The sequence below is a fragment of the Dromiciops gliroides genome, chromosome 1 (genome assembly GCF_019393635.1).
Source record: "Dromiciops gliroides isolate mDroGli1 chromosome 1, mDroGli1.pri, whole genome shotgun sequence".
NCBI lineage: Eukaryota > Metazoa > Chordata > Mammalia > Microbiotheria > Microbiotheriidae > Dromiciops > Dromiciops gliroides.
Genome location: NC_057861.1, coordinates 86037615 through 86055108, shown reverse-complemented (window position 1 = coordinate 86055108; position 17494 = coordinate 86037615). Strand labels below are relative to the sequence as shown.

Genomic DNA, 17494 nt, shown 5'->3' with positions numbered 1-17494 from the left:
AAATCCTCTCTCCCCCAAATTTCCCTTTGGGTTTTCTCTTCTACAAGTTAAACAACAGCAATTCTTCCAATCATTTCATTTCATTTCATTTCTTTTTTTTTTTTTTCCTGTGGGGTAATGAGGGTTCAGTGACTTGCCCAGGGTTACACAGCTAGTAAGTGTCAAGTGTCTGAGGCCAGATTTGAACTCAGGTCCTCCTGAATTCAGGGCCAGTGCTCTATCCACTGTGCCACCTAGCTGCCCCCATAGTTGATTTTTAAAAAAATGTAAATACAGGCCTTTACATTTAACCCTGTTTTAATACTTCATTTTGTCTTTTTGATTTAGGCATATAAAACCAGCCTTTCAAAAGATCTTTGAATCCTGATTATTAAAAACATTGATAAGCATATCTTTTTGTCTTTATCCATGCCTTGATATAGTGCTGAGCAGCGAGGTGTCAAGGTCAGAGTTCTTCAGCAGGTAAGTTAATCTCCAGGTCACATGGATACATTTATCAACACTCTTTGGGCATGGTTGTCCAGCTAGCTGTGATGCTCTGTAAACATATCAATTTGATCATGGTAGAATTATAAAGAAGTGAAAGTGATAAAAGATGTAAGAATTCATTGAATACAGCCACCTGCTTGAATACAGTGAGTGATGGAGAACTCACTAGCCTATGAGGCATTTCATTCTATTTTTGGTCAATATAATGTTAAGGAATTTTTATGTTGAGTCCCAACGTGCTTTCCAATAATTTCTCATCCATTGATCCTAGTCTGATATGCTGCAGCCAAGAATGAACTTAATAATGCCTCTTCTGTGTGATAGCCCTTGCAATAACGAACATGGTTGCAGCTCGTTTTCTCCATGTTGGACATCCCTACTTTTCATCGCCATTTTTGATATATGGCCAGAAAAAGGGGACTGTTACACTAATATAAGCTATGTTCCTTATATGAGCTTTGCAACAATGTTATGAGGTACAGAGTGCTAATGGGATCTTCATTTACAGAGGAAGAAACATATTCATAGAGGTGGCGCCATTTGCTTAATATCACTGCTAGCAAGCCCGGGTCATTGAAGTCAGTGAACGACTTCACCTTCACTGCTATTATAGCATGTTCTCTTACCATATTTCTAAGGTATTTGAGGGTAAGGCCTGTTTTATAGCATTGGAGAGAATGTTCACTAATTGTGGAATGATTTCCACTAAGTGCCTTTCCACCATATCATTTTATGATTGAGTTGAGAAATTAAGTAATCATTCAATGACCGCTACGTTGACAAAAAAATCACAGATGAACTTGGATGCCATGATCTTTTTGTTTGGCATTCCCTGATTTTATTCTTCAGAAACAACATCACTATGCCATTCCTCAAATGTGGTTCATACATCTGAACTATCCTGGTTCTTTTCTTTCTTGAATTTACAGAAGGTCTTTATGTTTACTTGCAGTCTCATCAAAGGGAAGCCAGGATGTCCCTGGAAAAATGCCAAATCATGATGTAAGTTCACCAGTTCCAAGTAATTTATTACCTTCTGAAAATAAACACTGGGTAAATTAAATTTCCTCTTGGATTTCTATAATCACAGTCTGCTGCTCCTAGCTGTGAATCCCTCTAAATATGCTTATTCACTTGTTGGTTCCCTCAACCCCAGAGTTTAACACTCAGTAAAGTTGGGCACATCCATTCTTTTAAGGAGAATGAAGACAAGGAGAGGGAAGGAATAGAACATGTAGCCCCGTACATTAGTCTTAAGATGGGTGGTATGGCTCTGATTTCAAGTCAAATGTGCATAGTGTAGATATCACTGAATACTGGACACTGATTTGGGTGCTTTGAGTTGTACCAAGAGAGGAGTACCCAAGGGGCTAAAAATCTGAATGAATGAAGGAGGTGGGAAATTTCACAAAGTGAAAGAGCATATTCTGAAAACTTTTTTCCCTTTGTTTAGTCACAACTGAATCCAACTTCCTCTTTTTAAGGCATTCTTAGCGACTGGTTATCAACAATGGATTCATGGAGATAATTTCCAAAAAGAGCACAGAAAAATCAATCTCCTGTTGTATTTAATGTTTTCATAGCACAGAGCACTGGGAAGAAATTTTAGCACAAAACAACTCACTAGAGAAGGAAAAAGTTTCTTAGATTCAAACTTCAGAGGACCTTGGAATTTAATATCTTGGTGAGAAGTGGGAAGAGGGCAGAGAGATGGCTTGGGATGTTAGTTCCTAGAAGTAGAGCTCTCAGTATAACATCTAACACTGGGGGGTATAAGAACGGATAGAGAGAGATTCGGAAGTAAGGGTAAAAGACCTGAATTTCATATTCAAGAATCACTTAAGGAACTTTAAGGCACAGTGCCATGGTTTGAGTTTTAAATAGGGAGAGACTGTGGGAAATTAGTCCATGATCCTTATGAAAAGAGTTAAAATCAAGGAGACTGATGAAGGTGCGAAGGCTAGAAACAGAGCCGAACAAAGCAGGTTGAACATTTTAAGTAAGGCAACAAAATCTATTCATTTAATGACTGTCTGAAGCCAAGTAAGAGTCTCTAGGGGCCAGGGACCCCTATCTTAGTGACCAAATGGAGAAGTCAGAAAAGTAGGACACGAATTCTATGGTTTTGGGTTTGTTTGGGTTTTTTTTTGCGGGGCAATGGAGGTTAAGTGACTTGCCCAGGGTCACACAGCTAGTAAGTGTCAAGTGTCTGAGGCCGAATTTGAACTCAGGTACTCCTGAATCCAGGGCTGGTGCTTTAATCCACTGTGCCACCTAGCCGCCCCCTGGTTTTGTTTTTTTAAAGAGAAGCAATTGACTATAATGTAAGAATCTATTTCCATTAAGTGGGAACTGTTAAATGTCCTGAGTATGTGCCATTGCCTGACCTGGAGGAAGGCATTTCCTTTCTCCTAGGAAGAATCCCTTTTGTTAGCTACTCTCCATCCTGTGGTCATACTATTATGTTCACCCAGCTGTTGCAGTCCCTTATTCTAGAATCACAGGAATGAAGAGGCAATTATGTAGTCCAAATCTCTTACATTCATCAGAGGGAGGAAACAGAGGCCTATAGAAGGGAAGTTAGTGGCTTGGCCAAGATCGTCTAAGGTTGTATAGCAGACCAAGGGCTTGAACCTTGTCTTCTTACTCTAAATTCAATATGCTTTCTTCAATATGCCAGGCAATTCTGACCTGACTTAGTTCCATCCAGGTCAGATTTCTTAAGTTTAATCTTAAGAATATTCTCCCCCAAAACTAGATTCCTATGGAAATATCTTGCTTGGCTAGAGCCTTATTCACTTACTTTTGTTTTTTGGTGAGGCGATTGAGGTTAAGTGACTTGCCTAGGGTCACACAGCTAGTAAGTGTCAAGTGTCTGAAGCTGGACTTGAACTATTCACTTTTTTTTTTTTAGTGAGGCAATTGGGGTTAAGTGACTTGCCCAGGGCCACAAAACTAGTAAGTGTTAAGTGTCTGAGGCCGGATTTGAACTCAGGTACTCCTGACTCCAGGGCCAGTGCTCTATCCACTGTGCCACCTAGCTGCCCCTATTTACTTATTTTTAAATCAAACTTCCCCAATATCAACTGGAGAACTATTTTTGAATTTTATGATATATTAAACAAAAAGATCTCAAGTAGTCTTATTTTCCAAGGTTGCTTGATTAAATCTTTCTCTTTAGAGGCAAGATCCTTAAGAATGCCCAGAGGAGGGCAGCTAGGTGGCGCAGTGGATAGAGCACCGGCCCTGGAGTCAGGAGGACCTGAGTTCAAATCCGGCCTCAGACACTTAACACTTACTAGCTGTGTAACCCTGGGCAAGTCACTTAACCCCAATTGCCTCACTAAAAAAAAAAAAAAAAAAAAAAATATATATATATATATATATATACACACACACATATATACATATAAATAAAACTAATAAAATAAGTAAATAAATTAAATTAAATAAATTAAATAAACAAATCAAATAAATGACTAAATAAATAAATAAATAAATAAGAATGCCCAGAGGAGAAAACGTAACAAGAGCCTTCTTAAAAAGGAAGATGTATCTGTGCTGAGGAGCAGAACCAAAAGGAAAGAAATTACACCATGGACTTCACTGGTAACACCTTTTTAATAGGTCAAAGTAACTGTACAGTTCATTATATTCTTCCTGAGAATAATTTATTTCCCCCAACAAACTAAAGGGAGTGTATTTTTCATTATTATTTAACAGAAAGGATGGCATAACTCGAAAACAAAAGAAAACACGACCACTCTGTGGGAGTGCTTTCCCCAGAAGAAGGACACACAATGATGGGTTAGTTAACTACAGCGGCTTTTAAAATATTCAACATGGCTTTAATCTTTCTTTATAAATTATATAAAAATGGGGAACAGGGATGGTTACAGAACCTCTTTTCCAAATGCACTTTAAGTGTGCTCTGGTGCAAAGCAGCGTCTCTGCTTTCATGGAAAATAACATTGCTACAAAAAACTGGCACATTATCTGGTGAAAAAAGAGAAGAGTTTTTTCAGTTGTGTCCTATAGCTACTTTCCAACCAAATGCTTCACACATCCACATGAAAGGAAAAGGCAGGAAAGATGGAAAGAACTTTAGTTTGTTCTGAAATGACTGAAGTCTTCAAAATATAGCTTTGATTTTCTTTCTCTGTAAATTGGGATTAGCATATTGCAACTTAAAGTATTTCAATTTTAAAAAATTCCAGTCTGGATAATATCTGTACTGTAGGCAAAAGAATTCTCAGCCCTTTGGGTTTCCCAGAATTCTCCACTTCACAATACTTTTTTCCCCCAATCTGTAGCTTGCACAGTTCAAGCTTTAAAATTTTAATCCCTTGACCCCATTGGGCACACGCATCCTCTAGAACGGTATGAAAAATGAAACTGTTCTTCACGAGTCTCACGAGCTTCTTGTGTACAAACTTCATTCTCAAAATGTCATATTTTTGGATCCCAGACCATTTGAAGATCATGATTAAAACAAAAACAAAATCAAAAACAACAAAAATCTGTGGTTAAACTTGAAATGAGCAACAGTTTTCTACCAGCTGTCATTCTACAAGATGGAGCAGGAGTTGGTGGCAACCCAAGGGAATACACAGGATTCATCTTCACTGCTGGTGGAAGGCTGGACGACATCTTCAAAAGAGTGAGACTGAGACAACTCTTAAATAGCTTTCCTTGACAAGCTCAGTGGGGCCTGGCCTGCCCCAGCATTTTCAATCTTGCTTGATCAATGACATCTAATAAGTTTTTGGCATCTACAGCCAGTGCATGAGCGGCAGTTAGCATTTGCTTTTTGTATTCCTGCTGGAGGCTGGTCATGACATATTGTTGTGCCAGTTTCATCTTGTTGATCAGCTCACCCAAGTCCGAATTCAACAGCTTTTGGGCCATCTCAATCTGGGAGAACAAGAGAGTCAGATCAGGATGAGATAGATGGCAAATTGCAATCATTTCATGATTTTCTTTGTATAGTGCCCAAAATGAACAACAGCCTGGGGAGCTCATATGGAAAAGGGACTGGCTTGCCTTCTTACCCATGATCTCCACTTTAGCAGACCCATCTAGATGATGCACAGGTACTTCATAGGGCCCTCCCTTCCTAGTGGTGAGAGCCCGGTCATTTTTCTTTCTTGTTCATTTCAAAACGTGTCTAAGTCTTCCCCCCAAATATATCTACCATAGTGCTGCTGTAATAAAACCCAATCCTTTCCCCCCAAGTATTCATGAAGTAGACCAAAAGCCCAGGCATCTTATACCACCACAGAAGTTCCTGTTAAACCAGATAGAATGAGAAGGAATTACTTGGGGGAAAAGAGGGAGGGGAATGGCCTGGCCTCGGCCTCCTTCCCATCTCCCATCTCCCATATCTCCCTTCTCCCTTCTCCCTCCAGACAGAAGAGGACCTTGAGAACTTTGGAGGGTTAGAGGATTTGGACTTTTTCATCAGTCTTCTAATAGTGCTCCCAGGACAGTGACTTGGGAGAGACTGGAGGAACAGCAGATTCAAGGGTTTATAAGGAGCCCAGCAAAAAGGTGACTTCACACCTAAGGGGAACATCTTGAGGACCACAGCAAAACAATTTCTAGGGGCTGTGGATTCCCTTTGTCTCACGTGCTTGCTAAGCTTGAGCCCATTTCCCCATGAACTTTCTATGTATTTTTGGGAGAGAATAGCAGAGACTTTTTTTTTTTTTGGAGGGGGAGGGGGGAAGAAGGGGGAGATGTTTTTCCCCAAATATCCTTGTAATAACATCAGAGCAAATATCTCTAACTACAAGCTATTATGTCTTGCTGACTAATTGATATTTGTTATGAATCATAAAGCATACCAGTAGGGGCTCTTGAGCTATAAAGCACTAGAAAAACAGTTCTGATAATCAGCTAGAGGTAAAGGATAAAAGAAGGGAATGCAAAAAGCCTGTCTTTTGCTAAAAGTCTACTTTGTGTGGGAAAGTCTGAAGACTTGCCCTACTTCCTCCCAGGCAAAGAACCAACCTGGGTGAGAACTGATAAAGGCCCTTGCCTGGATGGCAATACCTGTATGCCCCATTTTAAACACCACTCAAGTTTTCCTCAGAGGTAATGGTAACTATGATTCCTGAGGCACTGAACTAGAAGCACAAGTTTTTACCCTCTAATACAAGGACACCTAGGGTTGCAAATTGATTCCTGAGTAGCTTTTGCGCACAATGACAGCTTTAGAGAACTATACATGGTTATACAGCAATAGGAAGGGCATAGGAGCTAGATTGTCTTAGAACGATAACTGTACCCCAAGTGAGAGACAGATCAGGTTAGTGAGAAAGAGTACTGGACTTGGAATCAGGAGAGTTGGGTTCAAATTCTGACTCTTAACATTCACTAGCTAAGGGACTACAGGTAAGTCACTAATGCTCTGTAGTCTCAGTACCCTCATTTATACAATGAAGCCAAATGGAGTTTTGTGAGCAGGGTACTTGGGAAACATACCCGTGCTGTGTACCAAAGTCAGTTATACTTATCTGGGGTGAGATTATGAAGAGTGATGGGAAGGGAACTGATGTTGTCAGGAAAGAAAAGCAGTAAAAAAACCTCGATTCTGGGATTTTGCCATTTTATGAATTTAGTTCAACAGACTTTATTAGGGACTAGAATGTGCAAGGCCTGAAGCTTCCTAGGAACTTAGGCAAAACAGTATTACATTCTCAAAGGAATTATGTTACTTAGTAATTGGGGACAACATTCTTCTTCTACCTCCTTTCATGTATTGTTGCTCCTAGAGAATCTAGTGGCTTGGTATCATGAGACTGTGCCTTGTTTGCTATGTAGAGATTGTCCAACCTCAGGCAGTCTAAATACAGATGGGAAAGCTGCAAATAGGACACTGGGAGAAAGTAGTGTGCATTGTAATGTTTTTGTTGTGATTCTCTGAAACTTATTTTATCAAGGCAAAATATAGACTCTTCTTTCTTTCTTTCTTTTTTGTGGGGCAATGAGGATTAAGTGACTTGCCCAGGGTCACACAGCTAGTAAGTGTCAAGTGTCTGAGGCCAGATTTGAACTCGGGTCTTCCTGAATCTAGGGCTGGTGCTTTTTCCACTGTGCCACCTAGCTGCCCCACTTTTCTCTCTCTTTTTTTTTTGATAGACTCTTTTCAAATGATTTCTGTGTCATATAGTCACTCTTTATCAGGGAATACTGCTATTTTATTATGCTGAAGTGACTAACAGCAAAATCAGAATAGGAAAAAAAATGAAAATAACAAGAGCAGCTCCTTTACATGGAAGGTTTGCAAAGTGGTTTCTTTAACTATGTTATTTCTTTGATTTTCACAACTGTTCAGTGCAATAGCTAATGCCATTCCCATTTTACAGATGAGGATAAGGTACATAGGGAATAATAGACTTGCACAGGGTCACATGGTTAGGAAGTATCAGTAAGATCTGAATTCAGGCATTCTTCACAAGTCCAGAACTCTATCCACAATGCCTTTCGGCTCTCTGCAAGGCACCTCTCTAATGAAGAAGCAAACGTGGGATCAATCATATTACATGAAGCCAGGCTCTTGAGTAGAGAGGTGACCAGCACCACTAACAAGGGCCCTAGGAGAAGGTACATGTCCAAGACTTTGCCTTACCTCTCTGTGAGTGCTTGCTGGGAGCATAGGAATGGTCTCATCCACTGTTGCTAGCAATGTTCTTAGGGCCAAGCCAACTTCCTAAGAGACAACAATCAGAGCAAGTGCTGAAATAAGGGTATTCAACAGGAACATAATAACACAAAGATCTGTTTTTTTGTCAACTACATTTCATTCTGTTTGAAGAACTTCCTCTTCCTTACCACCATCGTATTTTACAGATCAGCAAATTGAAACCCAGAGAATTTGAGTCCAGTAGCTCTGGTCCCTTCACTCATTTATGACACAGGCAGTATTGGACCCCAACCAAGTTTTCTGATTGTGTATCTTGTGCTTTTAATTCAAGCAGACAATGCTATCTACTCACCCTAATTAGTGCTAACATAGCCTTACAAACAATTCAAGACACCATTAATCCAAAGAGCTTAAAGCATTTTCACACCTAATCTTATTAAAAAAACAAAACAAAACAAAAAACGAGTTCATTTTTAAGTTAGAAGTGTCCAAATAAAGAAAATAAGTTATTTTACATATGATCATGTTTACTAACTCATAATCTTAGATATTAAATATTGTAAAAATTGTGTTTTAACTTTAAATATCCTGTTTTGTTTATGTCCCTTTCTTTTTTTTTCTTGACATTTAAATTTTCATTCTTTCTCATGACCTCAGGACAAACTTACTAAAGTCTGTGGGAAAGTATCATTATTCCCATTTGACAGAGTGACTGAAGGTCAACCACACAGGGCATTGTGAAGTAAAAGCTAGAGACCCAAATTAACCAAGTCCTCAAACTGGAATAATGTTTTTTTTTTTTTAAATGTTTTTGTTACACTAGGGAAGGAAACCCTTGTCGGACAGATTCAGTTTTGTAGAAATGTGGAAAGGATACCATGACAAAGAGTGCTAAATAATTGTCTCTCTCATGCATCTTTCCATTTTTCACTCAATATGAGCTTTTCTGTTGATCTGAAAGAAGTGCCAAAGCTTCAGCCTGAGCCTTTTTCTAGAGAAAAGTCCCCAAACCATCTACTACCAAATGTATCACCAGAGTGTTTATCGGATTACCATAACATGTTATAAATACATATGTGTATAAAAGACACGTAGATATGTAGATAAGCATGTCATTTTTTTTTTTACCTTTACCATAGGAACATATTCCTCTGGGGGTGCAGGCTGGATCTTGCTGGACATTTCTATGACAGCTTTCACCAGGCCAGTTACATTCTCATAGACCTTGTCATTGGAGCGGTCCAGATTGGCAGTAGGAGGGGGGCTGATTTCCTGGGGCTGCAGCTGAGGAGGTAAGGTGGTTATTTCTCATTTCTCCAGCAGAGGGGGGTCACATCACTTTTTATTAAATCAAGATAGGCTTTCAACAGAGCTCAAAGCAGCTAAGAACACGAATAAGTTTTATTTAGTGCATTAGACATTTGGTTTGAAGATGACACTGAAAACAACTGATCTAGATCATAAACAATGGAGTTTGTATTTTCTGACTTTGAGCTCAGTTAATGAAAGAAATGACAATCACATAAGCTATAAAAAAACTCAAAAGGATCATTCAGAGAGGTGATCTAGTATACCCAACAAGATGATCCATTTGAAAAGAATTGGCACACTTTATTCCTCTGTCAAGAAACTCCAGATTACAGACAGGCTCATTTATTGGGCCGAAGAAGATAAGGCAGACTTTCTATTCCTAGGGTCTTTCTCCATGGACCTCTGCTTAAGTGGTAGAACCACAGATGGGCCCCTGAATGTAAGGAAGTTGATACGGAGTGGGGGAATGAAGAGGTGGGATTATGACTGGTGAATGAATTACATGAACTCCCTTTACACATTAAAAGATGATATTCAGGAAGTTTTCTTTAAATAGATGATTATTTATTTCATAAATGGCAGAATGTTAGTGCCAGAAGCAGAAATCACCTACTTTAATCATCTAATTTTACAGTTAAGGAAACAAGGCCAAAGAATGGAACTGATATATCCCAGGTCAAATGTAGTCAGGACCTGGATTTGGCTTTCTTGACTTCAAGTTTCGTGTTCTGTTTCCAGACAGTTTCAAAATGATCACAATTTGTCAAAAACAACAAAATACTAGAAATGACTAGTGGAAAAGAACAGGGGTTTTGGGGTTGGGACACATAGGTGTGAACCCCAGCTCTGCTATCTTCTAGTGTGTGATTTTGGGCAAAACCTTTCCTTTCTCTAGGCCTCAGTTTATTCACTTGTAAAATGGAAGAACTGGACTAGGCACACACAGAGGAGGTGGATACTTTAAAGTCTGACCCTATCACTTTGTAGATGAGGAAACTGAGGCCCTGAGAAGTGGAGGGGGATTCAAACCCAGGTATCTTAACTCCTGATATAGCGCCTTTTCCAGGACATCATGCCAGGTTTCTTCCATCTTGAAATGTAATGCAATGTTCCCATACATGAGCTGCACTGCACAGTTGACAGAAGGAATGCACATGTGCCCTCTATAAATTTCCAAAAGCAATTAATTCCAGTTGATAACGTTTTTAATCAAGCACAAACAGGATCATCTTTTCTGAAACACCACCACCCAAGAACTACATATGCATCTGTTCTTCCAATTGCAGCCTCGTAAGTGAATGTGTTTGATTATTTGGACGAGTGAGACCAATAGAACATTAGTTCTGCTCTTGGCTGTTAGGCAGTGTTGCTATGAGATACAAAAGGACAAGAGGAGTTCCCTTAGTGCAAAAATGTCCATTTCATTTCTGGGAAAAGGCAAATACTGCTTTTGGCTGTGCTATAAGTGAAAGACTGAATTTAAAATGTGTTTCCATGATCAAGGAAAAGAAATACAACACTTGTTTCTTCCTATCATTGGTTACAGAACTGCATGCAAAGAGAACATGGATGTGACAGGAGAGAACAGCAGACATACAGATATGTAATATGCTTACCCTCCATGGCTATTGTTGAACGGAAGGTGAGGAAAAGTTAAAGGAGTTTATAGACGAAGGGAAAAAAGAAAAACAATATTAATAAATGTAGCTGAAAACAACCCCACGACAAAATATGTGCAGGACAAAAAAGGAGCTAGTTCAAAAAGCCTGCAACAAAGATGCAGTTCGTGATTCCCCTGGCATATTAGATGCTGTTCTGTTGGTTATGGAAGCACGGTGCCTGTGAAATCTGTTCCAATACATCAGCAGATTAAGTCAAAGAGGTTTGCCATGCATCCCATGCTCACTCGGTACAAAATAAACAGGGGAAAAACATGCAAAGCTGGAGAGCAACAAATCAATCTGGCAAAAAGAAAAGGTCAAGAGTTAGGCATCTTTTCAAAGTGGGAAGCAGTATGCAAGTCGACACTGATGAAACTAACCTAATGCCTAAAACATTCAGAAGAAACTCTGTAACCCCTGTAATGAGCGTATGAAACCCCCTTTGAAGCCAGATTTATTCACTTGATCAACATTAAGTGCCCCACTATGTGTAATGTATTATGCTAAACATGGATGGAGACAAAAGGACTGATAAGAAATAGTTCCTAGTTTCATAAATGCAACCGATTATATTCCTAGAATCAAGTCCCTTGGTTGAGGATATTTAAACAGAATGGGAACTTCTGGAGTGATTTCAGTGACTGGGATCTAAAACTTAAAAAAAAAGGAAGTAGCCAATACTCCTTCCAACTGAATTTATTTTTTCATTTATTATTTATATAGTGAAATATCAGGATTGTATAGCTATAACTAAACAGACACGGGTAAACTAATGTAGAAAGATTCTGTACCCCTCCCCCAGGTTACAAAGTGAATTTTCTGGTGCATGAATTTCAGAGATCCCTTGGTTAGAGAGACTAAAATTTCATCCATACAAAGGAGGCATACATGTCTACCGGCCTGATTTCCAAGTCTTGATTCTGTCTAGCTATCATAGGCTGTGCAGAATGGCGTTTTTGTTTTTAGCTAGTAGTAATGTTTGCTCAAATAAAAGTTATATTAACATCTCGTGTCATTTGTGCAGTTTCCTGATGAGGGTCTTTACAGGAAAATAGATAACTATTAGGAAAAGGGACTAGTCAAATGCACAAGAATGTGCATTCAGACAGAGTGAAGAAGGTGCTGTTTGTTTCCATGAAACTTGAAGCTTTAATTCCTTCTGGGACTGACCAGTAAGTGACACAAACAGAAACTAGCCACTAAGTGGTAACACTTTGACCATGGTGACCTATGAGTAGCAGGAGGGCCCTCAGATGATTGTTGGGGGAGGAATGTGTGTTTGCATGAAATCTGGAGAACAAAGTTGCAGGCCATAATGTCTGCTATTGGATCTTGGACTTTCTGAGACTTGGCAACTTGGAAAATCCCTGGCAGCATTTCACTCTCAACCGTTACACTTGTGCACACACATTGGGCAATGAGGGTTAAGTGACTTGCCCAAGGTCACACAGCTAGTAAGTGTCAAGTGTCTGAGGCTAGATTTGAATTCAGGTCCTCCTGAATCCAGGGCCAGTGCTCTATCCACTGTGCCACCTAGCTGCCCTGATACCTCATATGTTTTAAACAATCATCTTATTTTCTGATAAGGTTTATTCTATTAACCTAGAAAATTATGCATCAAGACCTCCTATGATGCCTTATCATAGAACAAAAGAGGCACTGGGTTCTCAAAGGCATTGTTGGTAGAATAAAAGCAAGTGGAAAGTCCTTGAGCATGGGCCTCATGATGGATTAGTGTGTCTGTCCCCTGAGAACTAGTTGGTGACTAGGGGATAAGTTTTCAGGCCAACCTAATTCCTTGTGAAATGTACAGAAACTGTAATCAATGCCACTGGAAAGAGAACTTAATTAAACTGAGGGAACTTTGGACATTTGAAAGTAACCATGTGATAATTATATGCTCTTTTTCATGGATCATATTGCTACTGTGACTTTTGAGACCATGCAATTCTAGCTGTGGATTTACTCCCAAAGTCCATTTTTCTCTTTAAGTAAGACATCACTGAAGAGGCAGGCTGGTGGTTCAGTGATAGAGTACTGGGCCTGGAGTCAGGAGGACCCGAGTTTAAATCTGGCCTCAGATACTTATTAGCTATGGGCCGCTGGGCAAATCACTTAACCTTGTTTGCCTGAATTTCTTCATCTGTATAATGATCTGGAGAAGGAAATGGCAAAACCACTCCAGAATCTTTGCCAAGAAAACCACAAATCAGGTCATGGTGAGTGGGACATGGCTAAAATGACTTAACAACAAGGAAAAAAGTTAATTGAAATGGTTCATTATGGCTTGTTTCAATGATCTGCAAAAATATTTCATTACTTTCACTTTGGGGGGGACCTTTTTTAAATTTTTTTTTTTGGTGAGGCAATTGGGGTAAACTGACTTGCCCAGGGTCACACGGCTAGTAAATATTAAGTGTCTGAGGCCGAATTTGAACTCAGGTCCTCCTGACTCCAGGGCTGGTGCTCTATCCACTGTGCCACCTAGCTGCCCCGGGACCTTTTTATTTTAAAGAAATATACTTGCACAGATGACAGAACTATTACTCCAGAACTCTGGATAAAGCTACAAAAGTCCAGGACTGTTTTTGCTAATGTCATCAGAAAAATCAGTTTTATGCTATAAACACCCCTAAGAATTCTGAAGTACAATTAAAAACATATGTATGTATGTATATGCATATTTGCATGTACATATCTATGTATGTGAGTATGTATGTATGTACATACATATATCTCTCTCACTTCCAAATAAAGGATCCAATATGAATTTTATTTGCTTACATGCTGAATACCTATGGAATGGTCATGTTTAGGTAGTATTTCTTTATTTTAATTAGTGGAATTTTGACTTGAAATCGAAAAATAACGAGAGTTTCTCTTTAAATTGCACTGAGATCTACAGAGTCAGTAAGCCTAGAGAATCTTCTCATTTGTCTCAGGCATGTTACTTTGCTCTTCAAGACTAGAGGAAGCTAAGCTGGCTCTGCATTTCAATGAATAAACAAACTGACTCACTGGGAAAGGGGAGAGATGTTTTCAGAGAAATCACAATACATCCATCATATTAAACTATAAAACACATATGGTTTAAAAATGTTTACCACCCATTGGACAAATACTTGATTAAAGTGTTTTCAGAGTAAGTGGTGAACAGATTTCCTCACAAAACTGCAATCTTTTCTCTTTCCCCCCTCTTTCAGTACTGACTTAAGGAATAAGTGTCCCAGTTACTATATTGGCTTTTATATGCCCATGACTAACATTTAAGGCCCTTGATGTTAAGCTACCACCTTTTGAGCCTTCTCTCATTCATATTAACTCCCCACGTTCTAGCCAATCTGAACTATTCTCTGCTCCCCAAATGCATCCTGTATTTTTAAAATATCTCCCTACCTTTGCTCATACTGTTTCCTAGGCTTGGGATACCCTCCCTCATCCTCACCCTAAGCCCCACTCCTGTTCTTTGCCTATGGAATTCCTATACAACTTTGGAAAGACCAATTAAAATGCTACTTCCTTCTGGAAGTTTTATTTGATCTCTTCCCTCCCTCCCACTAGAAGTAATGAACTTCCCGTTCAGATCTGATGTGGCACTTTATTTTGGAAATCTCCACTACACTTATCCTTTATTGTGTATCACAGATATACTGCCTTCTCTCCCTACCATATTGTGAGCTTAAGAAAGCTGAACTTTCTATCTTCCCATAGTGTGCTCTGCACACTGATGACACTTCATGAATGTTGGAATACTATCATAAATATGGTACAGACAAGAATATCTGCCAGTATGGGAGGGACCTACCTTCACTCCCTCATTATAACTATCCACAGGGCTGTTGAGGCTGGCGAGGCTTCCCAGATGGCTTGGTGCTCCTGGGCGAGGTGGTTTCTTTGGTGGAGCTGCATGATCTAGTTAGATGGAATGATTTATGATTACAGGTATATAAACATTCCATAGGATGAGAAGGCAAGGATGGCTGTGATATGCACCAGTGGAGGAAGGAGGTCCTCATAGTGAGGGGATCACAAATCCATAAGAGTATATCTAAATAAAAGCCAATGCTAACAACACACTGAAACTGGTCTTAAGATGACATTCTATTGAGGTGTTTGTTCCTGACATGCAGCATTGCTGATTTATATTTTTCAATGATCAAGATTTTTTAAGGTCCCCCGCTACTGACGAGAAGAATTTGTTATGAATCATCAAATCTGCTAAGGGATGAAAACAGCACCAGGGCATTTTAAAACCTCTAAATCAATCTATCAGATAATAACTTGCATATTTCCTGGAAGCCTAGTGTGATAAGTTTAATTATATTTCCCAAGATTATGAGACAATTTAAATGTTTTTGATCTTACCTGGTTTACCCACAGGTTGATATATGTGCTGGTTACCAGTCTGTTAAAAAAAAAAGTTCAGTGTACATTTTGTTTACAAAGTATAAATCCATTTAAAAGTCAAAAAAGGTCCAAATGCCCCCCCACCCCAAAAAGAGAAAAAGACCTATTTGTACAAAAATATTTGTAGCAGCTCTTTTTGTGGTGGTTAAGAATTGGAAATCAAAGGAATGCCCATCAACTGGGGAATGGCTCAACAAACTGCAGTATATGATGGATCGAATATTATTATGCTATAAGAAATTACCAGCAAGATGGTTTCAGAAAGGCCTGGAAAGATTTATATGAACTGATGTTTAGTGAAGTGAGCAGAACCAGAACATTGTACATAGTGACAGCAATATTGTTTGATGAAGAACCGTGAATGACTTAACTATTCTCAGCAATGTGATGATCCAAGACAATATCAAAGGACTAATGATGAAGCATACTATCCATCTCCAAAGAACTGATACTGATTGAACACAGACTGAAGCAAGTTATTTTTCACTTTCTTTGGAAGTTGATTAGGGAATTAAAGATTTAGAGGTGAAAGGGAACTTAGAGGTCAATGAGTATAACTCCTTCATTTGATGATAGGATAAAAGTAAGGTCTAAAGAGATTAAATGCTTCTAGGATCACACAGCTAGTCTGTGGTGATAGGTGAATTCAATTTATCTTGATTGCAAGTGTGATCAGCTGGACAGGTCAGGACCTTTTGTTGGGAAGCATCTCAGGGACACCTTCCCAAGGATGAAGGGTATGTTCATGAGTACCTTGCTTAGAGGACATGGGGAATGCCTAGTGATTGACTTAGGAGAACAGACTTTTCATAGAGGCACTGCCTGCTTCTGTGGGCTATAAAAGTAATGCAAAAAACAAGCTTTCTTCTCTTTTTTCTTTGAGCATTTTTCTTCAGGAGTACAGCAAGGTAGAGGCAGGGATTTTCCTCCCCTTCTACCCTTGTCCCCACAATCCATTATAGCTGACAGTTGCCTTTGGTGGCTCACAGCTCCTGAGAATGAGATCTGCTACCAAAAAAAGTCCATGCCCTGTAATTTCAACAGATTAATGGAAAACTCACCAAAATGATACAGAACTTTCAAAAAATTTAGCTATATTCTTCCCCTCACGCCCTTTAAAACTTAATCTAATTTAATTTTAAACCCCCAAACATTCCTTGTACGTGTCCTTTATGCATTATTTCATCAAAGGTGTTTATTTGTACTGAGGTTTAGTTTTATCCTAGCTCATTTCTAGATTATGTGTCAAGCACAAGAAAACCAAGGCCCAAACAACCTTTATTCTATGGTAGGGCTGTCCTCCTTAAATGTGCTCCACTGAAGGGAGAGCCTGCATTCTAGGGCTGTTGTGAGGATTAAATGAGGTAATATTTGTAAAGCACTTAACACAGTGTCTAGCACACAGTAGGAACCTCTCTCCCCCCTTTTCTCCATCCCACCTGCTAACATGCTTACCAGTGAGCTTTACAACTTTTTGCACAACTGGAAAAATTGTTTTCTTGAAAATACAGGGAAGTCAATAGAGGTGTCAAGCAATAGCTGAGTCAATTAATTCTTCTGAAAACAAAATTTAAATACCTCTAATTTAAGATTGTTACTATATATCCCTCAAAGTTTTAGGAATGGCAATTCTGCTTAATGAGGATTCTGATAGCTAAATACTTTATAAGGATCTAATCTCCTTATAATTTCTTTATTGGTATAGGACTGATTATTAAAACATTTTGAAATATGTTAGATACCTGCTTTGGTCTCCTATATTAAGAATAAAAGCAGGGAGGGGCATCTAGTTGGCACAGAGGATAAAGCACCAGCCCTGGATTCAAGGAGGACCTGAGTTCAAATCTGGTCTCAGATACTTGACACTTACTAGCTGTATGACCCTGGCCAAGTCACTTAACCCTCATTGTCCCCCCCCCCAACACAAAAATGAATAAAAGTACATTGAACATAGACTGAAGCATGCTATTTTTTGCTT

At 39.1% G+C, this 17494-nt stretch overlaps 1 protein-coding gene across 18 annotated transcripts in view; it reads right to left on the bottom strand.

Moving 5' to 3' along the window:
- Positions 1–4091: 4091 nt before the first annotated feature.
- The window catches only part of PTK2 (protein tyrosine kinase 2), a 428530-nt gene continuing 415127 nt past the window's right edge, over positions 4092–17494 (bottom strand). For 15 of the 18 annotated variants that reach the window (XM_043978984.1, XM_043978985.1, XM_043979000.1 and 12 more), the window contains 6 exons: positions 15475–15514; positions 14915–15021; positions 11065–11073; positions 9266–9421; positions 8123–8203; positions 4092–5403 (listed from right to left, as the gene is read on the bottom strand). In XM_043978984.1, coding sequence (XP_043834919.1) covers positions 5191–5403; positions 8123–8203; positions 9266–9421; positions 11065–11073; positions 14915–15021; positions 15475–15514 — 606 coding nt within the window. In that variant the 3' untranslated portion in view covers positions 4092–5190. The remainder of the gene's footprint in view (positions 5404–8122; positions 8204–9265; positions 9422–11064; positions 11074–14914; positions 15022–15474; positions 15515–17494) is intronic. The other 3 variants (XM_043978999.1, XM_043978998.1, XM_043978994.1) reach the window with 1 other exon arrangement.